Raw genomic sequence first — 24,902 nt, 5'->3', positions numbered from 1 at the left:
CAGAATGGGAGAAGATTTTTGAAAATGACATATCTGATAAAAGGTTAGTATCCAAAATCTATAGTGAACTCAAACTCAACATCCAATAAACAAGTAATCTAGTTAAGAAATAGAATAGACATTTTTCCAAAGACATACAGATGGCTAACAGACACATGAAACGATGCTCAACATCACTCATCATAAGGGAAATACAAATCGAAACCACAATAGATACCGCCTCACACCTGTCATGATGGCTAAAATTAACAACACAGGAAACAGCAGGTGTTGGCAAGGATGTAGAGAAATGGGAACCCTCTTGTACTTTTGGTGGGAATGCAAATTGGTGCAGCCACTGTGGAAAACAGTATGGAGGTTCCTCAAAAAGTTAAAAATAGAGCTACCCTACAATCCAGCAATTGTACTACTAGGTATTTACCAAAAGAATACAAAAGTACAGATTTGAAGGGATACATGCACCCCAATGTTTATAGCAGCAATGTTCACAATAGCCAAACTATAGAAAGAACCCAAATGTCCATCAGCTGATGAATGAATAAAGAAGATGTGGCATACAGATACTAGGGAATATTACTCAGCCATCAAAAAGAATGAACGCTTGCCATTTGCAACACGTGGAATTAGAGAGTGCTAAGTGAAATAAGTCAAAGAAAGACAAATATCATATGATCTCAGTCATATGTGAAATTTAAGAAACAAAACAGATGAACATACAGAAGGGGGATAAAGGGGGAGGCGGGGAACAAACCATTAAGAGACTCAAAACAAACTGAGGGCTGATGGAAGGAGGGTGTAAGGGGATGGGCTTAATGGGTGATAGGCACTTGTGATGAGCACTGGGTGTTGTATATAAGGGACGAATCACTGAATTTTATTCTTGAAACCAATATTGCACTATACGTTGACTAGAATTTAAATAAAAATTAAAAAAATAAAAAGGATAACATTTCCCCATAAAAAATAAACAAAACAGCTTACAATATCAAATAATAATACAGAATAAGCCAAGTAATAGCAAAAGTAAAGTGAGAGGACATACTTGTGAGTGAAAAAAATAAGCCAGTTACAGAGCCATATGTGGAAGATCTTACACATGAATAAAAATACTAGAACAATGTGTACTAAAGAATGTATGCTAAATTGTTGGCTAGGTCATGGGTAATGGAATTATGGATGATTTTCATTTTTCTCTTAGTTTTTTTGTGCTAACTTTTCTTTAATGATTACACATTATTTTGAAAACAGAAAAGAGTAATAAATGTTATTTTTAAAAAGAGATTGCACATTTTCATAAAGGAAAGTGAGAAAAGAAAAGTGCCAGTTTGGTATGCGGGAGACCTTATCATTTCGCTAGATGCAACATGGAAATACACAATCTGCACTTCTACATGCCTCCTCTTTCTGGGCCTACATTTTTGTCCCTAAGCTTCCAGTAGCACAATTATGTCACACCGACTGTGCAAGAATTCTTGTTAGGTACCTTGATAACTGTACCTTTTGCCTACTGTTCAAACCTCTGAGATGAAGCATGTCAAGAATAATTGGTCACTGTCCCCCACAGTCCTGTTACTGATGCATCAGAAATGCAGATAAAGGGACATAGAAGCACTTGATTAGGTCATTATTCTTCTCTGAGGGACAATAATATTAGGCGATTCAACTACTGCCCATACGAGATTGGCTTCAGTTATTAAATGGATTACTTTTATAATACACTAAAATCTGAATGACTTTCAAAAGGGGAAAAAAAGTGAAAAAATTCATTTGTAATGGAGGTGACTGAAATCTTTCATTGAAATTAGCCAAGAGGCAGAAGAATTGTTCAGAGATGGGATTAAGGTCTTAGAGAAATCTTGTAAGAAGATCTCTACATGCCAATCCTAAATTTCTCTAACATCCCTGAGCTGATAAAAAAGGAGCTTCAGTTAAACATTTGCACAACTAGAGGTGTGTTTTTTTTAATTTATTTATTCATCCATGAGAGACACACTGAAAGAGGCAGAGACACAGGCAGAGGGAGAAGCAGGCTCCCTGCAAGGAGCCTGATTGCAGGACTTGAACCCAGGACCCTGGGATCATGACCTGAGCCAATGGCAGACGCTCAACCACTGAGCCACAGGTGTCCCTAGAGGTGGCTTTTGAGAATGCAGTGTCATGCAGGGGGCACACCTTAGCCCTGGGTGTGAGCAGCACTGCTGGTGACACCGTCATGGCTTCTAACTTGCCCATCCCTCCATGGGCAACTCTCCTGTCCTGGGGGATGGGGATTGTCATAGAACACCGTCAGGCCAGAGCAGGGCAGGTGGCCAGAAGGAGGTTCACTGATAAGCCTGGCTAGTGCCCAACACAGGCATGACTGAGTAGAGAAGTACAAAGTGAGGGGTCACAGAGTTGACCATTCTGAGGGCAAATTAAGCCCACTCAGGAAGTATGAAGACTCCTTGAAGCCAGTAAGGTACCATTAGTAAAGAGTCATCTGTTTTTGTCACTTCTTTCATGTCGCAGGTTTTTTTTCTTTTTAAATGTAATCTCTACACCCAATGTGGGGCTCAGACTCACAACCCCCCAAGAGTCGCATGCTCAAGGACGCCTGGGTGGCTCAGTGGTTGAGTGTCTGCCTTTGGCTCAGGGCATGATCCTGGAGTCCTGGGATCAAGTCCCACATCAATCTCCTTGCATGGAGGCTGCTTCTCCCTCTACCTCTCTCTCTGCCTCTCTCTGTGTCTCTCATGAATAAGTAAATAAAATCTTAAAAAAAAAAAAAAAAGTCTCATGCTCTACTGACTGAGCCAGCCAGGCGTCCCTATGCCCCAGTTTTTAAAGTTTCTATCTGCTCAAGTATGTGACTTAAAACCAAAGAGTTTTTATTTATTTGTACATTTATATTTATATAAATTTATATAAACATTATTATGTAAGCAGGTGTTTATGTAAATATTTACTTATTTATTATTTTAAAACCTAGTAGTCTTCAAAGAACTTTAGCAATCCTTAACATTCCTTCTTGGAAAGAGCACTGGTTTATGTTACAATTGCAAAAATATTCTTGGAGGGCAATTTTGCAGGTGTCCTGTTTGGGGAATGTGACATAAGGCTTAGGAGCAATTCCAAAAATAAAGTGTGTTACTAACATAATGGTGTAAGTCACTTTGTAGTAATTAAATAGAAGCAACACTACCTCGTATATAAATATATACCTCTAAAATATTAATAAGTATTTCTTCTGTTTCAGTGAATGTTTCTGGCATACAACGGGGGAGCCACAGAGGGTTTTCTAGCAGGAAAATTGCTTTTCTGTTGCTTTTGAAGTGCAGACATGGGCTTTGCCTGAAATAATCTGCAATGCAGTTGGTATGTTATCAGAAATATTAAACTAAAATTTGGTATATTAGTCTAAATGGAGAGCAAGTTCTAATTAAGAGATGAATCTGAGTATTGGCAGAGAATGATATAACAGTGAGGAATACTAGAAAGGGACCAAGAAAGCCCAGTTGGGCAGGCAGATTTATGAGCTGTCATTTGCTGCCAGGAATTTTGTCTCAATAGCACTTACGAGAAAATCTTCTGTTTTTTTCCTAAGATGGTCAGCAGGAGTCCTCAAGGGTCCATCTCCTCCTGCTCTAGGCCCCAGCAATTTATAGATTTTCATTTACTAAATCCAATTGCCAAAATAACATCCTTCCTATTTAATACTGTGAAGGGAAATGTTAATTTACAAAGTGAATATTGAGATTCAAAGCCATTAACTTAAAAATGACTTTATACTGCAAGACAGAAAGGAAGTTAGATCATGCAGAGAAGAACTAGTGGAGAGGTAAGCTGATAACCTTTCTTGGGCAACAAATTGTATCACTGGGCCTTGGCTGCCAACTATGTTGACCCTTGACCACGGCCGGGCAAACAGCTAAGCCCAATGTAAGTAGGAGTAGAAAGCAGTGTTCAGACTTAGGGCTGATTCAGCATGGAGGGAGGCTGGGGTGAGGGAGGACAGGTGGTTTATAAACAGCAGTCAGTCTTGGAAAGTCTATTTATAAGATGGAGAGATTAGGGAAACAATTTGTCTGCTTTGAAAGCGAGTGGCAGATGCACACGATGGGGCCTCCTTTCCTGCATGCCACGGCCTCATGACAAATGGTACTTCTGACTCGAGTGACATTGACACTCCTTTACCAGATGCAAGACAGTCGAAAAACAAGGGGCGAGGCCCACGGCTGAGAAAAGCTACTCTTCTGCTCCTGGAGAAAGCTTTGATAAAGACAATGCATATATTACAAAAAGTGAAGTGATGAGTAACTCTATGGAAAGGGTTTCAGAATTTTCCAGGTCCCCGAAACAAATATTAGCCATGAAATATTGCAGTATGTCTTCACATAGGTGTTAAGCTTTCCATGTGAATTCCATCTGAGTTTGAGGATGACATTTCACCAGAAAATGAAAACCATTGACCTTTACTGAAGTGAGAGCATCAGCAGGATGCTGCATGACCCCAGCACCGCCTTACCTTGTGGTGGCTATCTTTTCTCCCTTTTTCCAGTCCCAAAACACAATACTGTGAAAATCGTCTAAACCAACCGACACCAGACATTTTCCATCAGCTGTATGAAAACAACACAAATGGCAAATGACTCATTTCTCCAATGAAAAACCAAAACATTTCATGTACTGTAAAGACAAATATGAAATGGGTCTTAAGAATATTATTTAGGCTACAAAACATCAGAAGTATCATATACTAGAGAGAGCTCACTGCATGAAATGCATAATTAGTAATTAGTTGAGCTTAATGCATCATAACTAGTTGATGAATTAAACCACTGACCTAACATTCCAGTCTGATACATGGAACTGGGGGAAGCCTCTCAGGTACGTCACAAAAACACTGTGTATTTTATGACAAACAAATCTCATGACATTTACTCAAAGAGCCATTTGGCTTTGTGATTCAGTCTATTTCCAGCTTTAAAAAACCAAGTTCTATTTAAACCTCCAAGATAAGAGCATTATAGAAACTAAATTTAATTTCAAAAAGTCTTTCAAAAGATATTATAATTAAAAAATCTTAAACCCTTGGTTTCCCCATTTCAAATGTAGTATGCTTATTATAGGACATTTGGAAAATATAAAGGAAATTTAAAAATCTTCCCAGTTTTTAGGCCTACCTTTGGAGTTTATCCCATTTCTCCACACAAATGTGCTTATTTAAAAAAAAAAAAAAAACCAGGATGATAATGAACATGCTATTATCTGATCTTTTTTCATTTGTAATATGGTAGACCTTTTCCCTTAGTATGAAGTATTATTTATAATATCATCAATGACTACTATAATGTAGACACTTGGGTTGTTATCCGAAAAAAAAAAAAAAACCCTTAAAATACATTGTCAGTGTAATTAAATTGAAAATCAAAATAGTTAATATGCTTTTTCCCTTCAAGACCAAGGAAAGCTATATAGTCAGTAAGTCTTTCCCTTCTTCCTCACAAGCCAGATTCACAGAAAGAAGGCCTGGGGCCAGCTATTTCACCCTAGCTCCATGCTGACTGGGAGATGGGTGGCCAGACTCACTATCAGTTTAGTAGGTGTCTTCCTGGATGACAGAGGACCCACAGTGTGAGGGCAAAGAAACACAAGATAAACTGTTTCTCATCCACTCAGGATCTTAACTGGTGTTTTCAAAGGCAGGTCTGGGGTAGATACCACATAAGAGTGGCCAGGAAGGAAGTCTAACTAAACTGGAATTTCAGATAATGGATAACTTCTTAGTATAAATAGGTACAAAATACATAATTATTTAAAATTAGGTATTTATATTTACATTGCAAGGAACATTTTGCACTAAAAACTTAGTTGGCTTCCTGCATTTCTTATTTGCTAAATCTGGCATCCCTCCTCAAGTGCTAACCAATGCCCAACCTGTGAGTGCCCTTACGTGTGCCAAACTGTCTCCTCAAGCTACCAAGCTTCCTTCTCCAGGGGCAGGAGCAGAATCAGAGAAAGAAGAGCCTCGCTTAAGGAACAAATCCGCCTCAATCCTGGACTCCTACTGAGTATGAGACAAGGATGTGAGAGTTACATTAACCCTTGCAAGCTCTTAGGCTCAGTACCAGACGAGACATTTATGCCTTCCAAGAGTGCTAAAGGATCACCAAGTGATAACTATAAACAAATGTGTCTTTTCAGTCACAGTGAGTATGTCCTTAGGCTTAATCGTTATCAGGCTTTAATTTGTTTAGGCCTCTCTCTAAATGTTTGGGAGAGGGAATTGATAATGGCTTCCTACTCATTACCAACATTACTCTTTCTATACTTCTTGGGGTAGCCTGGCTCTGCTTCTGTAGTAGTATGGCTCTGTATTTCGGTGATTTTACTTATTTATCAGAGTTTCCTTACTCCCTTTTCGGATTATAAGCTCTTACAGTAATCATATCACATTTCCTTTGTGATCCTCCTACTAAGCTAGTTTCCAGTGAACACTAAGGATACTGGCGATGCCGAGGAGGACGAGGGAGATAAAGATAGAATGTGTGTATGGGGGCACCCTGGCGGCTCAGTGGGTTAAGCCTCTGACTCTTGGTTAGGCTCAGGTCACGATTACAGGGTCCTGGGATCCAGCCCCACAGAGTCTGCTTCTCTCCTCTCCCTCTGCCCCTCCCTGCACTCGTACACACTCTCTCTAAAATAAATAATTCTAAAAAAAAGAAGACAAGAATGTGTGGATGGGGGATCCCTGGGTGGCGCAGCGGTTTGGCGCTTGCCTTTGGCCCAGGGCGCGATCCTGGAGACCCGGGATCGAGTCCCACGTCGGGCTCCCGGTGCATGGAGCCTGCTTCTCCCTCTGCCTGTGTGTCTGCCTCTCTCTCTCTCTCTGTGACTATCATAAATAAATAAAAATTAAAAAAAAAAAAAAGAATGTGTGGATGGGTTATACGAAGGTAAACACAATGTGCTGTATTATCTAGCTCTACAAACTTTGTTTTAATTATCATTTCTTTCAAAAACATGGCACTAATATTCAGTGTCTCCTTTTCCCATTTATTGAGTCTACATTTTGTGTTTCCCTTTATAACCAGTGTAGCTATATTAATATGTCCTTAGAAGACAAGGGTCCACACATTTAAAATGATGGTTCAAGCTCTGTGTCTCTTGAGAAGGTCTCAGGGTAAATTAAAGTGTTTTTCTTTGGCGGGGGGGGGGGGGAGGGTCTTTTTATTAGCATTTCTGCAAGGCCCTACCAGCTTGTCTTCACGGTTATATACCTTTCTGCCCCAATTCGTGACTATGAGGGAAATGAAGAAACAGTACAAATCCAGTCGCGCCTCAACAACCATACCTCTCTTTTAGGACAGTGACCTTTTCTTAAATTCTGCAGGTGTAGGCTATTTCTGCAAAGCACATGGTCTGGAAATATAATTGGCTACCTTTTTATTTTTTCCCAGTTTTTACCTTCCCCCACCTGCCCCCAAAGAGATTGGCCTTAGCTTTGAAAATCCATTGTTCCTTGACCAGTTGGAGTTTGTTTTTTTTTTTTTTCCAGCCATATTTTTAGAGTCAAGGTAATGTCCTTTTAAATCTTTCCAGGCACAGTATGTATTAATTATGGATATTTTGTGACATAGTCTAGAAATAATTCTAAGGCACTTAATGTCAACAGTAAAGGGCACAGTAGAAAGAGTAAATTTCTACTCAATTACAAGTTGGTGCCTGCATTCGGGGCTCATAAAAAATGCATAGATTTTCAGAACTGAACACATTGAAATCCAGTTAGTCTTAGAGGTGCCCTTGTGGAAATCAGTACTATTCAGTGAAGATTTTTAAAAATATGAGTAGGATACTAAGCTAAAAAAATTAACGTTGTCGAAACTTTCTGTTCCTAATGTGGTTTTCTATTCATGTGGAAGCACCTTTTGTCCTGTAAGCACAAAATCAAAGATGGCTCCATCTTCCCTAGACGGTGGTAATAAATTAACAAAGCTAAAGAGTTGCTCAATTAAGTGAGATAAATTCATTCCTTCTTGTTTACGTAGAGTTACGGTTTATGTAGTAAGAAATGCTTTTCATTAAAAATGTCTTTTCATTTGCTTTGGAACAATGGCAAGAATAATCTAAATTCCCGTGTATGATTGCTTATTTGTTGTCTAGATTTCACATCATTTGCCTGCTTTGTATTTCCACGACAATTTCTTTTCCTAATAAGAGACAAATGTACTACTATCAGATCTCCACACCACCTCCCCAAATGAGCTGGCTTATAAGAGATGGATGGATACGGGGTCCTGAGGCACACAGATGGTGCCACTGGGTAGATAATGGCCAATGTTGGTGCCCTGTTTATGTGGTTCAGTAGGGAAATCTAAGTAATCTCTCTTGGCATTTTAACTTAAGCTACTCACTTTTCTACCACTTTTCAAGAAAAGAAAAAGGAATAGTTGTTTCCGTTCCTATTCACATAAATGTGTGGTTCAGAGCTGTTCTAGGACAAGGCTCTCTTTTTACCCGGAGCTGTTCTGTTCATGTGGCAGCCTCTATGCACCACTATGCCTCTTCCACCTTTATACTGGCAAGTGGGGGCAGGGCAGCTGGACATACTTGCCTTTGGGTCAAGGGAGTGACACTGAGCACTTCAGCTATGACTTTCATGCTACAAGTTCACCCTGCCCTGGCTCTGGTAGAGGGCAGAGGCAGGAGTAGGCAAGACGACTCAGGGAAGAGGGCTCCTGGTATAGCTTTTGCCAGCTCAAAACCCCATGCTTAGTGGCCTTCTCACTGCACCAAGGCCAGAAGACCTGGGTTCTAGCTCAGGATCTGCCATCATTTGCTGTTTACCCTCACCATGCCACCAAACTTTCTGGATCTCCATTCTTGATCTATCATGCGATACAGGGCTTTCTGTTTTATCATTATGACACAAAGTACTATCAATATAACTTAAGTCAAAGAGACCTATGCTCACACCTTCAGAAGGTGCCAGAGAGAGCACAAAGATAAAAAAAAAAAAACCCACCATAATTTACCTCATGTATGGGTTACACATTCACAGTGATGGATCAAACACAAGAGATACTAGTTGAAGGTCTTCCCGAATAGTCCTTAACAGCAGTGTTTTCTAAAACTATCAATTAGCTTCCTTTCTGCCATTTATGTATCATCATTGTACTTGAACTCTGAGACAAATGTAATTTTCCACAATCAAAAAATAACATGTTTGCTGAACAAACGTGGCTCCTCCCCAGGCATTGTTATCTGGGCAATAGAGAAGGTATTGTTGAAACTGAAATATCCTTTTTATACAGAAAATATTTCATAACTTAATATTTATTTGCCCAAAACGGGAATTAGAAGCAGTGATAGGATCAGTTTCTCCACTTCTTTCTAAGGCATCTGGTTTCTCTCCCTGGGCAACTGATGTGAGGAGCTGCCTTACAAGGCGAAGATTTCTAAATGCACTTAATCTCTCCTTCTGCAAAGGAAAGAGGAGAGAGGACTTCTCGGAAATGCAGAGGGCAAGTTACTGGGTACCAGCTTATCGCTAGAACTCATCTCTATTCAATGTCTTTGATCAACATTCCTCTAATCCCTTTCCTAAAGGTATGTAAGTAACAGACATTAGATCTTTTGATGTATCTTAATTTAAAAACCAAGAAATTAATTCTACATTGAAAATATTCTAATGATTATTCAATTCTATTTCTATATTATTCTAAATTTCCTGCCACTCTGCTTATATGTTAATACACATATACACATTTTCAGTGGAAATCAGTAAAGAGATGCTATTGTGAGTTCTATTTTTTCTCTTTCACTAAACTTGATATATAAATATGTATGAAATACACATAATCCACATACTTGTCATTTTGAGTTATAGCTTTTATTATATGGTGCCAAATTATCTGCTGGAGTTAGAGGGTCAGTTTTTAATGTTGCCAAAAATATGAATCTATTCGATTCTCCATCTTTAATACATGTTTCTGTTTTAGTATTTTATTTATTTTTGTTAATGGGTATCTTACTACTTTTCTAGAACATAGTAGTATAGTTTTTATATTAAGTATATACATATGTGTTGGCTAGCACAATTAATTTTAGGAAAAGGGCAGTTTAGCTATTGAGGGGTAGGAGAATGAAAAAAAGCAGAAAAAATTCATTCATATCTTTGGAAGAGAAACATGTTTGAACTCAAATTATGGTTTCCTTTTAGATTTTACCATTTTATCAAGGACATACAACATTCCTATTATAAAACTGTAGGTCCATCAAACTTCTGGAAGTTTAGGACTTTACTTTGTATTTACAGTTACTAGCTGTGTAATTCAGGCTTCCCATTGGCAGGTGGCATGCTGAACTGTTCTCTTTCCCTCAGTACTCATGGCTTCTCGACCTCACATGCCTGCCAGCATGGAGTAGGGACTCTTTAGCCTGGAGTTTTACTAGCTCAATAACCACAGAAAGTATTAAATAACTTCTAATAATGATATAACAATTTGGATTTGGTTTTTTTTTAATTTTTTTATTTATTTATGATAGTCACAGAGAGAGAGAGAGAGAGAGAGAGAGAGAGAGAGAGAGAGAGAGAGGCAGAGACACAGGCAGAGGGAGAAGCAGGCTCCAAGCCTGGATTTGTGCTGTAGTTTGCAGTATGTGAAGATGTGCGTGTCACAAAAAAAATCCCCCCCAACTGCTCTGTATTACTATAGGTCAAAAAATAAAGAGAGGTGATTTTCACCCAAACATGGTTTACAATGTGAAGTTCTAGTAGTAGTAGTGAAAGGCAAGACAAAATGTATTAGGCAAAATTCTCATTCATTTCTTCACATTTTTGGAGTAGCTCCTGTGTTCGCAGCACTATAAAATGTGCAGTGGGGAGCAGAGAGATGGGCTCTGCTGGCCAAGCAGCTTATTGTATGAGAAGGGCAATAGCACAAATCACTGCTGTAGCACATGAACTCTGACAGGTCAGCGCAAGAGCAATGACAACCATGGGCTAAGGGATACAGAACAAGGACAGGTTATTTTTCCCTAGAAACTTTCGGTTTGATCTTAAAGGATGGTAGGACTTGAACAGACACATGTCAGTAGAATGAGGAAAGGGGCAGAGGCAAATGAAGGACAGTCATGCATTTAGGTTCCACAGTTAGGGAGACATAAAGACACATGAATAGGTAAGTGGGTGGAAACACCCCAAAGGAAGGTTGAGGCCACATCATGGAAGGCCATGAATGTCCAACCAAGGGCTCAGCCCTGAGTCAGCCAGCCAAGAAGAGTCCACGTGGTGCCAGCTGAGTTTCCAGAAAGCTCTAGAACTGGGTAGAATGGACTAGAGAAAGTGGGAATGGAATCAGAGTCCAGCATGATCACCATGGCAGAGATGAGGAGGAGTTCAGACTTGAGCAAGGAAAGTAGAGAGACGGGGGGACACAGGAAAGAGAATGGAGTTGTGGAGTCATTGAACATAATGATTAACATTACACACACTCCACATATTAAACATCTGATTGGAATTTAGAAAAAAAGAAATTATAGAACCAATTTTCAGGAGAAAGTTTATAATTTTTTTTTTTTTTTTTTTACCAATCTAACTTCTACAATTGGGATTAAAAATTCCAGGTAGAAACACCTTTGGTGATAAGCCCTCATTCCCCACTGTAGCTTAAAGAAATGGCCTCACTCTAAAGGAAATTACATTCATCAGTTGGTATTCTAATAGCACTGTGTTCAAATCTTAAATTAAGGAGATGCAAAATCCAGTTTTGTTTTTTTCAATATGAAATTCATTTCTAAAACAGAAGTGTTGTAAAGTGGTCCTTTGCAGAGAATTTGTAGCCCTCCTACTAGTTCTTTATATTTTAAATTGCAAGCGCCCTGCTCCTACTTATTTGGAGAGATGAAATTGATGTTCTGAGTCGCTGCCAGACATTTGCAACTAAGATTTTCTACAGCAACAGCTGCTCTGGGGTTCAAACTGCTCAAGCAAATGCAGAGCACAGTGTGAGCTCTGGATAATGACTTGGGAGGGGGGAAATGAGAAGGTCCAGGAAAGGACGTGTAATCTAAAGGCCACATTTTTTGTGAGATATTCACATTTCTGATTCCCGGTCTGCAACCAGGTAGCTGACATACCAAGGGCTTACCCTATTACACAGAGAACTTGACTAAACAAGAGGTTGTAAAAACAAAACTCAAATAAAAAAACCCAGCCCTAAGTAAATGCAGAACCATCAAGGACTCCAATGGTGCTTACCTGAAAAATCGAGGGCACACACGCCTCTCTGGTGTTGTCCTTTCAATAGTGACAAACATTTTAGAGTTTGTGTGTCCCACACATGAATAGCAGCATCTCTTCCAACCTTAAATAACAAGATGAGTGTTATTAACTACTTAAAAATTTTTAACAGGAATGATTCCTAAGAGTCATTGTTAGAGTCTTTGAGTCAGGTGCTGCACAGAAATCCAAAACCACACATTTGGAGAGTAGGAGGCCTCTCAGAAATCATCTGGTCCAACTCCATTATTTTTCAGATGAGAAAACGGAGGTGCAAGGAGTTGAACAATCTTGTCCTGGGCATCAAGTTGGGTGCCAGTCCAGTCTAACCTGGTGCATGGTTCCCAGGGAAGGTACTTAAAACTCCAAATCAGATGTTCACTGTGCTTTCTCAGTTAGTTCAACATTTCTCTCTCCTGCCTTCTCAACTCCGATTCCATTTCTTGGTCAGGGAAGTGACCTGTATGTTGTTATGGAGCTGGCCTCAGAGTTCTTTTACCCATCTCAATTATTTTACCCATCCAAAGAAGACCTGGCCCTGCTTCTCGCCCAGGAAAATGATGGCTTCAGGGCTTACCTGTCTTAAGGTGGATTCTCCTCAAGGGGATACAAACTTCTCTCACGCTAAGTCTCAACAACAGAAAAAGATTTAGTAGTAAAATGGATCTTCTCACTTAATTGTAAGGGGAAGAAAGAACCCTGTTGGGTGTAATGACTATAAAAGGGAAAATGGGACATAGAAGATGCCCTTAACTAAGGAGACTCTAGCCAATTCCTACACTGGTATATGGAGGCCCAGGAACCCCTGGGGTGGCTACTGGTGTACTTGTCACTGGTTTGCCTCTTGCCAATTACAGAATAGAATATGGCATCTCCTCAGTTCTTTGCTTCTTTGCAAAGAACCAATCTGTTTCTTTTTTCAAAGGAAGGTTATTAAATACACATGAACCAACAAAAAGAACAACAAAAAATGAGAGGGAGGAGAGGAGAGTGAAATGTAAAAATGCAAAGTAGTCATCATTTACTTCTATGAAACTTAACCATGTCGGCTAATTCAGAAGAAATAGTTGGTAGCAAACCAACATGTCAGTTAATGGCACTTTTCTTTTGAAGAACTATAATCCTTTTATAAATAATATAAAAACTATGGACTTTCCTCCCCCAACACTTACATATGTTTCTGGGGACTGACTCCCTTCCTGCCCTCAACCTCACCACTGATCTCATGAACACAAGGCTATGAACTCTGTGCAAAGACTTCTCTACTACCTGTACGTGAAGCGTCAGAAATAGTTGTTTCATGTTAATCTCTGACCCTCATATCACATGTTTTTCCATGAATTTGCCACTTACATGTTGAGAATCATGATAAAGTCCATGATAAAACTGAATAAAACTGAAGCCCATACATTGGAAGAAAAGAGTACAAAACTGAAAATACTATTAACATTAATTGCTTTGCCACAAGATAATAAATCTGAGTTTAATGGTTTTTCTGTTTATGAAGTTGACTTTCTGTTTATGAAGTTGATTTTCTCTCTCTCTACACACAAAATGATTGAATACAGGGCTCTGTTTTGAGTGGCATTTTAATTATAGATTCAATCCAAAGTTTAGGCATTCTAAAATGGTTCTGATAGAATTTTGGTTTTTGAAAGGTTAAAATATAAAATAATGGATTAGTCAAAATTCATGACTAAGTTTTACAAGAATAACTATTCACCAAGTGTTATGCTTTTATTAAAAGATGGTTCATTCAATAAACATTGATTGATTACAAAGGATATACTAAGTACTGGGTATATAGTGATTAGGAAAATATATCGAGACTGCATTTATGGAATTTATTTTGGTTTTAGTTTATCTTGTTCACAGATATCATGTCAGTATGAAATCCCTTAGAGGCTTCCCAGTAGTGCTCTAACGTACGGAGTGATGCTCTCACCATCATGAAATGACCCAGCATTCATTGAATCTTCAGCTTTGTGCCTCATGTTTTTTTCTACCAAGTATTTCTTGGACTAGTATGCAAACTGGGTGCAAAACTAAACCCTCTCTCTCTTTGGCAGGCCCCCATCTCAGAGGATAGACATATACCTGCCCGGTAGCCACGAAGTCCTTTACTGGATGGATGGTCAGGCTGAGAATGTCATCATCATGCCCCAGGTACAGTCTCTGGGAGTGCTGCTGTCTGTTATACACAACAGCAACTGCAGCAATGTGATAGACCACTTCTCCAGTTTGCGTGTAGAACAGATTGTTTCTACAGTCGTAGCCTCTGTAACTGAAGCACAGGTCCAAGAAATGCACAGGGGTTGAATGGACAGTGAGTCAACAGAGAAGGAGAAGTCAGAAGGCAAAGCTAACAGGCTGATATGGACATGCACAAGTAGAACCACAGGTATCTGTAGTTGCTAAGGTCCGCAATCTTCAACAAGAGTACGAGGACCTCAGAGAGCACTGTCTTAAGGGCAAATGGGTACTGATAATTTTAAAAGAATTTGTTTCTAGATCCTTTCTGAAACTAACCTTTCTTACAACTGACCAGTCTGAGAACATGCCTATGTGAAGGTGCAGGTTTTCCCTTCCCACCTCCCCTCTATCCCCTTCCTCTAAGAAAGTCATTCCTTTTGTCCACCTAGAATCTTACTATGGCATATCACCCTGGAGTGTTGAGCCTTGGGACACTGAAACAAACTCAAGTGCGGATGTTGAAAGTGAATATTTCCAACAACTGGACATGAAGTTCTTTTGTAAATCAAGTGGTTTCCAGTTCTTTGCTTTTAGCAAAATTGAAGAGTGATTTAACTGAATTGTCAGGTAATAGATTATTAAACTTTATTTTTGTGTGATGTATCAAAATTATAAGATATACTTATCTGTGTTGCAAGAAGAGTTTAAAGAACTGAGGAAGGTTGCTATGATAAAATTGTTTCCATTCTCATCTACTTATTTATGTGAGTAAGCTTTCTCAGTGCTTATGACTATTAAAAATGAAAAAAAAATGGGAATAGAATCAACACTAAACCCTATTACATTCTAGCAAAATATGTGTGTATATATATATATATAGGAACTCACTGAAAAAATGTTATTAAAATTGTTTTCCAATAAAATTGCTTATATTTAGTAAACACTTATTAGAATTTGTGCTATATTTATGTTGGTATGATAAGCTTGGTACTACTAAGAGTTGCAACAAAAATTCAATCCAAAAAAGAATGAACACTGAGAGCAGCAATGTCCAATAGAAATACTATGCAAAGCATGTAGGTAAGTTAAAATTTTCTACCTTAAAAAAGAATTAAAAATAGATGAAGTTTATTTTAAGAACATTTAACCCATTATGTCTAAAATATTATCATATAATCAATATAAAAAAATTTTTTTAAGTAGGCTCCATGCTAGGCATGGAGCCCCAACATAGGGCTTGAACTCATGACTCTGAGATCAGGACCTGAGCTGAGATCAAAAGTCCGATGCTTAACCGACTGAGTCACCCAGGCGCCCCTCAATATAAAACATTTTAATGAGATATATTACATTCTTTTTTTCATGCTACGTCTTTGAAAGACAGTGTGCATTTACATATGACACATCTGAATTCAGACTAGCCATATTTCACATGCTCAGCAGCTTTAAGTGGATACCATACTAGACAACACAAGTTAGAGAGTTAGGATTAAAATTTAAATTGCGCTTATAAACATTTATTTCCTTGCAAAAAGTATGGTAAGGTGATCGATAAAAGCCTTTCAAGCATAAAAATACTACATTAGTATAAACTCTATGGGAGAAGTAGCATAGAAATATGAGCTTTTTTTAAATTGATGGTGGTGGGAATCAAGTATCTATGACACTTAGGTTCCAATTGATCCCCTTAAATGATCTATTTATAAAACACCAGATATTATATACTTCACAATCATTTAACCTAACATTGAAAAATTCTAGATGTCAATTTCAAATGTGAAAGATTGTACAGTATTTTTAAGAATCAAAATTATTTTGGGCATATGTGATCAAAATTGTTTGAAGAAAATATTGTCCTAGGTGGAGCCAGCTAAACAGAGCCAGAGATATGGGCGTCACAGGAGCAGGATTGGGGGAGAGGATGGAAGGCAGTAACAATGAGCCGCAGAAACATAACATCATGGAAGTCAAGGAAGCATGAAAAATCTAAAGACACACGTTGTTATGGCTACAGAACATCAACTGACACAACTGAACAGAGAATCATGGTTAAGATATTAACTTCAGGTAAGTGCACACTGGAGAGAAGAGCCAGCCTGAAGTGGGACAGCACCAAGAAGAGGGGACCACAGTGGTCTGCTGATAAGGCTGGTGACAAGCACCCACCCGTGTATGAACTGGAGTTTCAAGCTGTCCTCAGGAGCCTTTTCTCTTTTGAGGAAGGGCACTGCATGGTTTTTCTCTTTACTTTGTTGCTTTAGCTGAGGTAGATCTTCTTTGTAAACCTTAAAGCATAGCAGAAACATTTATTCGAGACTCTCCAGATTTCAAACATATTAATATCTTGGCATTTTCAGATCTTTAACTGTAGGAAATCAAGTTTTTGAGAAAATAAGTAGCTAAAAATGGTCACCAGAGACAAAGTCGGTCATTATATAATGATAAAAGGGTGAATTCATCAAGAAGATAAAACAATTTTAAATACATACCCAACAGCAGAACACCCAAATATATAAAGCACATACTAAAAGAACTAAAAGGAGAAATAAACATCAGTAGTGCAATAGTTGGGGGAAAATGTCTATCTGAACAATGGATAGATGATCCAGACAGAGAATCGACATCAATGGAGAAACAGTAGATGAAGAACACTGCAGACCAAATAAACCCACTAGACATATACAGAACATCCCATCTGTCAGCAGCAGGATATGCATTATTCTCAGGATATATCATATGTTAGCCCACAAAACAAGTCTCAACAAATTCAAGAAGATTGAAACCACATCGAGTATGCTTTCTGGCCACTGCGGTATGAAAGTAGAAATCAAGAACAGGAAGAAAGCTGGAAAATTCTTAAGTATGTGGGAATTAAACCATACACTTCTGGACAACCAATGGACTAAAGAAGAAATCAAAAACTAAATTTTAAAAATATCTGAGACAAAAGACAATGGAAACACAACATAACTTACAGGATACAACAAAAACAATCCTAAGAGGAAAAGAGGAAAGTTTGTAGCTATAAACACATACACTTAGAAAAAGGAAAACTCTCAGATCAACAGCCTGACAATATACCTCAAGGAATAAGAAAAAGAACACACTAAGCCCAAAATTAGCAGAAGGAAGGAAATAATAAAGATTAGAGCAGAGATAAATGAAATCGAAAATAAGACAATAGAAAAGGTGAACAAACTAAGAGTTGGTTCTTTGAAAAGATAAACCAAATTGAGGACATAAGAAATGAGAATAAATTTTACTTTCCAACAAAACTGTCTTGAAATACCTTTTGAATCACTGGGATTCTAGATCATCTTGAGTTTAAGTAATGTATATTCAGAAAATATATTAATTTTCTGGTAAATAAGAAAGGATATTATTCAATAAAATTATCAATAAAAAAATCAATAAAATGTTCTGCTATATTTCCTCTATGGCAAGAAATCTCTTGATGATTCTGACATTTGCAAAATGCAGACCCCATGAATCCTGGTGATCACTCTTTGGAATAATCTTCTTTTGTGATCTCATGTATCTTGACAGATCAGACTCTGAGATTTAGAGCAAAGCTCTTCGTCTAACCTAGGATCTAAAATGTGCAACTAACTCAGAGAACATTTCCTATAATTGAATCTAAATGTAGATAAAAAGTAATCTGTTTTCTTATCATGTATTCATACCCTACCATCAAGAGATAGCAATTTAACACTTTCAAGATGAAGTAAATCTATTAATAATTGCTCACCCTCATAAAGGAAAAATTCATTTGATAGAGCTTTATTATGATATATTATCGTAATAAAGTCTCTGGTTTAGGATTTAACCAAAAATCTTTAAAATAAAAAAAAAAGGAAATCAGAAGATACCTCATTACTGCTTTGTCTATTGCAGATGCAATGAACTAAGCTTATAAAAGCTAAAGTTAATTATCTATCTGAGCCCATGATGCTTTTCTTCAGCTCATCAACTACTCAAGAGAAATGAATTTTGGGCTTGGCATTTCTACTGCATATTTGAACAATTCTCATAACCTAACCTCTGTGGACCTAAAATTCCCATCTCTAGAACAGAATAAAACTTCCTGCTCAAGTAACACAGCAACAAAAAATAATGTAAATCAAATAATATAGATGAAAGCTTTAGTAAATAAGATGCCAGGGAGAATACATAAATCCTAGGCATGGATTTCAGCATAGTCAAATCTTTCCTTCTTAAACCAGCAGCTTTTTGCTAAATACAAAATTCCCAACAAAAGAAAATTGCTTTTTTTCCCCTAAATTTTATGTTCACTTTGCTTAAATTCCATTTCCCCTTGATATCAGGGTACAATAGTGTTTGGTGTGTGCATATTTCCACGTTAATAATTTCCTTTCAATCCTCACCTTTAGTTTTATTGCACAACACATTGTATTGATGCACAGTCAAGCTGATTTAGTCACGAACTTGACCCAAACCATCAGTTGGACTGCCTTTGTACTAATTTTTCAAACACTGAATCAGTGAGTGATGATTATGGGGTGAAAAAAAAAGTCATCTGGAAAGGTTTCAGTGCTTATTGCTGAGGCAAAGCCAAGCAATACACAGAATGTGCACTTTGGAGAGAAGCCCAGATCCACATTCTTCTCTTAATACCCTGGGTGATGTGGACGTGGGCAAAGTCCTTAACCTCTCGGGGTTATCGTGGGTTGGACTTGGTATATGTAAAGCACAGGATCTAGCCCTGTAGAGCCACATGACACATGGCAGCTGCCACAGGCCTGTATGGTTAATCTCCATGGGCAACACTGACAGTTGCTATGTCTGGAGCCTGAAATCTTATTCACTCCATGTTCATGTACAGAGTCTGCTTCACATACGTCTGTGAAATGACAAGGAAGAAAATAGAACACCTATGGTTATCAACCATAAATAGTGACAAGTCCCCAGATTCCTGTGAAGGACTGCTCTGTTTAACACTCACTGTTTAGCATTAAAATGAAATGTCTGCTTTCAAAAACCTAGGACCCAATTTGATTATGATTGTGTAATTTTTCTACTAGAGGTGAATTCTGATGTGAGATCACGCGTATTGTATTTGGGCTTTTACTTTAATTAAATGGATAATGGTCTTCATAATGGTCTATGTAAGTTGAAAGAGGAAAGCAGGGTACCAGTTCCCTTCCAAATGACCATGGCTCTGAGGCTACCAATTCTGTAAAGAAAACATATGCTTTTATGATCTGTTAAGAAAATGAAAATTCCTGTAGCTTACTTGCATATTTTTCTGCAAAAAAAATATTTTAAAGTTTTGGGTGCTAGAGAGGCAGAAAACCCTGCATGGGGTCAGTTTTAAAATTTGCTACTACCTCCCACATAAAAAGTTTTAATAATGTGAATGGGTAAAGGCCTTATTTTCAATCTGTACTTAAAGACAAGAAGTAAGTGATTTCCTTATCCTTGTCTTGATTCTCTTCTGCATAAGTACCGGCCATTTTTAGTGCAACATCCAAATCCAAGGAGATCGACATTCTGGGCTGTAAGGCATCTGTTTTGAGGCTCTCTGCTTACTGACCTGGCGATCATAATTGATTTGAGTTTCTTGCTCAATATCAGAGTCCAATTCTGGCACATCAGATAAATCCGAATCAGATTCTTCACTGTAGGAATCAGTGCCACCTTCTGTAGAAACACAACCCGTGAGAAACAAGCAAAAGTTCTAAGACCCAAGACAGCTTATAATTTTTAAAAAAATATTTTCTTTACTTTAGCAAAGTAAATTTAAACATCATTATGCCATTGTCTCTTACTTTGATGTAGGTTCTTAAAACAACTCCCCCCACCCCCCGCCCATCTTTTGGTTAAGATCAGCACACTCCCTTTCAGGAGTGTTAACAGACCAGGACCACTACCTCCTCCTACCACTCCCTGCAAGATGAACCCATTTCCACACTTCTATGAGATAACAAATCTTTGAGTTTTAAATCTTACTTTGAGGGGATCCCTGAGTGGCTCAGCGGTTTAGCACCTGCCTTTGGCCCAGGGTGTGATCCTGGAGTCCTGGGATCGAGTCCCGCATCAGGCTCCCTACATGGAGCCTGCTTTTCTCTCTGTCTCTAGAGCCTTTCTCTCTGTGTGTGTCTCTCATGAATAAGTAAATTAAAAAAATCTTAAAAAAAAATAAGATAAATCTTACTTTGAAAAGAGAAAAAAAAAAGACAAAAGAAATAAAAGATCAGGGAAAGGTTCTACCAAAATGAAGCCTGGAGCAAAAGGAAATCCAACTGTTTAGTTCAATAAATATCCCCTTACTCTTTTGCCACCATGTCTACCAAGTGGTGGTAATTGCCACCATCAAAATCTGCAGAAACTCTCCTGATGAAAATATTTCCTACCTGGTTTTAAATTGTATCGCCTGGCGATCACAGTAAATAGATGCCATCTATTTCTGCTGGTATCACAGTAAATAGAAAGACTACACATCCACTGAAATGGAACACATTCGTCCCAATTGCAGGCCAATCTTTGAACTTCATTATGAAGCCAACACCTACTCCCAAGGTTACTCTGTCTCCCTGCTGCCTCACCACGGAGATCTGCCACAGTTTCAGTTGTCCTAAAGAGGCTAAATTGTCTTTGTTCCTGTTATTCTCAAAGGCTAATTCTTCATGTAAGCCTTTGACCTTCAACTTGTATGGCATAAACAAAATCCTTTGAAGGAAGTTACCCAACCGACCCATATGTGTCTCAAAGGTTTTTTTCTTTTTAATTTTAAATTTTATAATAGGAATGAATTTTTCAAAACTGCTTTAAGTCTTTATCTTCTGGAGAGATGTTAAGACATTCCTTGAAATTTTTATTGACAAAAAATGCTGAAAAAGTATAATTGGTTTTACCCTGGGGTGCTGTTTCCAACAGACCATTGCTGACACCTTCTGGAATAAATCTCCACTGGAAAACTGAGTGGTCAGCTCCTCCTGTGCTCAATACCCACTGAAAGTCATGGGACCAGCGGACATTTGTGACATGTGCAGAATGGCCCACATACTTTCTAAATTTGGCTCCTGAAAACATATTTTTGAGGAGAAGATTAGTAATGAAAAAAAATAAAATTCACTGGTTAAAAAAATTCAACTCCTATTCACGTTGAAAAATAAAATCTTTAAGTATATTAGAAAACATAATTTTCAATATTATGTATCATAACAAGCAAAGGCTTCCAAAATTCTCTCAATGATTCCAGTATGGATTAGTCTAAAAATGGCCTTAAAATTTCAGTCCTATAGCTGAAGACACGTCTGAACCTGTTCCAGATAATGGCTACTGCTTCACTGATTCTGAACATAAAATGTCTAAGAACGATTATCTTACACATTCTTATTTAAATACAAGACAGGAAGTCCTTTGCAATAGGGAAACAGAATAATTCTGTGGGGAAAAAAAGTCAAATTATTGTTCAAGGTCCTATGGATGTAGTGCTGGGAGAATGAAATTTTGTTCCCTTGCACTGATTGCTTTACTCAGTGAACACCATCCCCAGGCAATGAATGCAGAAGGAAAGCTCTCGGCACTTACTGGTTGTAGCTGTACCACTAAGGTCTCGAGTACAGGGTTGGTACAGGGCAGCACAAAGGCAGTCATTGAAACAAGCAGGGTCCATCCTATTATGTGGAAGCCTAGTACTCCAAAGGCTATGGGAGAGCTCAGGAGGCCAGCAAGCACAGCATCCCTCCTTCAGAAACAGGCCCTCTAAGGGAACCTCTTTAATGGGAGAGAAAGCCATCTGTTCAACTAAAACGTGTTTCAAATTCAAATGCTCATTGGAGAGGTAATGCTTTAAGTGTATGTGAAGGTGAAAATGACCACACTATTCAAAATACCACCACCGAGCTGCCCCATCTGAGCACTCTACTGTCTAAACACGAGATGTGATTATATTTTGTTTATTGTTATTTCCTCAGAAGAACAAAAGTTCCATGAGGGCAGGGAATTGTGCTTGATTTGTTGATTATCTCCAGCCTCTAGAACAGTACGTAACAAATGTTTATTGAATAAAGGAAGGCCACATCCATCTCTTCCCAGGCTTTGCTTAGGACACTGTCACTTTACAAGGCCTCCCTTTGTTCTGTGAAACACGAGGAAGTCTCAGGCCTCTGCCTTCATCTCCTCTCTGATGGCCCTCACTCCCACGGCTGTAAGTACCGTTGATATGCCCTCCACTGCCAAACGTTCATTTTCTGACGCTCAATTCTCCCTGGATTGCTGATGGCCCATGTGCTATGTCCACTTCGATGTCTAACGGGTGTCTCAAACTTATCATGGACAATACAGTCTGAGGAGTTCCCCTTTTCCTTATCCCCTTCTCTCTCACACACACACAGACACAGCCTTTTCCATGCTCATTTTCCCATCTTCACAAATGGTGCCACCAGCCACCCCACTGCTCAAGCCAAAAACTTACGAGTCACCCTCAGTTCTTCTCTTTTCCCACATCCAATCCATCAGCAAGACCTTCAGCTCTATCTAAACACTGTTTCCTAACCTCAGGCATCTGTATTCACATCTATTTCTAATACTTTTGTCCAAGCCACATCGTCTCTTACCTAGATTTGTGCAAGAGTCTACTTGAAGCCTCCCCTTCCCTAACCGAACCCACATGGTATCAAGGTGATCTTTTAAAAACTTAGATTGGTTATGTCACTCCTCCATTGTAAGCCCTCAATAGTTCCCCACCACACTTAGAATAAGACCCAAATTTCTAACAGTGGCTATATAAGGCCCTTCATGACACGGTCCCCATTGCCCTCTCAAGCCTCTGATCACACAATGCTCCCCTCATTCATCACACTCCAGCCACACTGACTTTTGTGTTTCTGTACTGCATCAAGCTCATCCACGCTCTACTAAAACCCAATACTTTTCTTCTCAAGGTCCATAGTTTATGCAACCCATGTCTTACAACATCCAGGACACTTATTTTAGGAGGGAGTTCTTCAAGGACTGTGTGGGTACATATATGGCTGTGTTTGTGTCAAGGATTAATGGGGCAGCAGCACACAAGTCAGTCAAACAGGAGAGCCTTCCCTTGGAGAAGGAGTGGTGCCAAGGTGCTAAGACATGGCAAATGTCCGTGAGCAAGGCTTTGGATTTTTCTGTACGGTGATGGTCAAACAGAATGTAGTCTAAATGACATCAGGGAAAATTATCAGTATCGACACTAGTTATTTCAAAAGATTTAAACACTGTCAAAATGAAATGAAAAAAATCAGTTTGGCGATGTAAAAGTAAAAACCACTGTCAGCATTTTCATTAACTGCAGAACACTCGTGTCCACATACTGTGCAGCAGAAGCCTACACACATTAATTGCAAATGTGTCAATTAACTTGATTGTGAGTTTTATTTAATCACTGTGGAAAACTACAATGCTTGCTCAGCCTCCACACTTCTCATGGTCACCAGCCCTTGCTCATGGAGGAATTCCTGCCACTGGTACCCTGGGCAACAAGTTCCACCAACGGTTACTGTTCCTGTCAACAGCACGCTTTTCTGAACTTCCCTGCCACAAAAGGGAAGTATGTGTGAGTTCGGGCACGCAAAGGCCACAAAAGTCTGAATGTCTCTGAGGCAAACTGCAAGATTTATAAACCGTGTGCCATGAAAAGTAGAACAAGTCAATTTGCTATGAAAATATGGATACTTCCGCAGACTGCTGAGGTGGGTTTTATTCCTCCCACCACACTGTCACTCAGCTGTCAACCTTCCCTTATTCTGCAATGTCTCCTGTACGCCAGCATCCTCAGGGGTGTTTTACACATCAAGGTGTCTCACTTGGACAGACAGCACTGCTCAGTGCCTCCCTCATTCTCATCAACAAACCCACCGTCTCTGTTTCCATTCCTATTTCAAGGCCCAAGACCACCCTACAAGGCAGGGTGATACGCAGGAAACACCAATTCTCGGCGAGTTAACTTCTTCCCAAGTCCTGATCCTCGAGACCCACAGTATTGCTTCTGGCCCTGTTGATATTTCTTGTCAGTTCCCTCATTGCTTCTGGTTGCCTAACTCAAGTTCCTCAAGTACATTGCTCAATCTGACAGGATAGGCCCTGTCTCAAAAGACCCATCAGGGAGAGAAGAGTGTGAATTAGGCATGTTGAGGTAATTTTGTGCCTCAAGCATTTTAAAGTGATGGCCATTTTGTCAAGTGTAAATGATGGCAGCTTTGCTGTGCATTTTATATTCAATTCTCAACTGTAACTGTTGCAGCTTCAAAACTGCCAGTTAACCGAAAATGACCTTCTGATTACATTTTTCAATCCCTTTCCCTTCTTAATTTTAAAATCGTTCAAGTGAGCGAGTTTTTAGGCCACAGCACGTCCCCACTGATCACTTTCTGAAGATCAGGTTTTCAGGGTGCTGGTGGGCGGTCTCAGAAAAATCTGTGTAGGGGCTTTGGCTCAGTTTTGT

General features: G+C 38.9%; 1 protein-coding gene and 1 long non-coding RNA gene across 8 annotated transcripts in view; one reads left to right on the top strand and one right to left on the bottom strand.

Annotated features, from left to right (window-relative positions):
* EML6 (EMAP like 6) overlaps positions 1 to 24,902 on the bottom strand; it is a 271,691-nt gene that overhangs the window by 81,164 nt on the left and 165,625 nt on the right. For all 7 annotated transcript variants that reach the window (XR_005987687.1, XM_041754174.1, XM_041754169.1 and 4 more), the window contains exons 12-17: positions 21,331 to 21,498; positions 20,010 to 20,116; positions 16,622 to 16,740; positions 14,360 to 14,546; positions 12,242 to 12,347; positions 4,505 to 4,598 (exon numbers count right to left, since the gene is read on the bottom strand). Coding sequence is in view for 6 of the 7 variants with exons in the window: in XM_041754174.1 (XP_041610108.1) it covers positions 4,505 to 4,598; positions 12,242 to 12,347; positions 14,360 to 14,546; positions 16,622 to 16,740; positions 20,010 to 20,116; positions 21,331 to 21,498 (781 nt within the window). In the remaining variant the exon portion in view is untranslated. The remainder of the gene's footprint in view (positions 1 to 4,504; positions 4,599 to 12,241; positions 12,348 to 14,359; positions 14,547 to 16,621; positions 16,741 to 20,009; positions 20,117 to 21,330; positions 21,499 to 24,902) is intronic.
* LOC121490467 lies at positions 9,490 to 15,084 on the top strand. Its single transcript, XR_005987688.1, has 3 exons — positions 9,490 to 9,588; positions 14,332 to 14,428; positions 14,905 to 15,084. It is a non-coding gene; the product is annotated as an uncharacterized LOC121490467 (long non-coding RNA).

Source organism: Vulpes lagopus, chromosome 5, assembly GCF_018345385.1.
Source record: "Vulpes lagopus strain Blue_001 chromosome 5, ASM1834538v1, whole genome shotgun sequence".
Classification (NCBI taxonomy): domain Eukaryota; kingdom Metazoa; phylum Chordata; class Mammalia; order Carnivora; family Canidae; genus Vulpes; species Vulpes lagopus.
The sequence above is the reverse complement of the archived record's forward strand: the minus strand, read 5'-3'. Positions and strand labels throughout refer to the sequence as shown.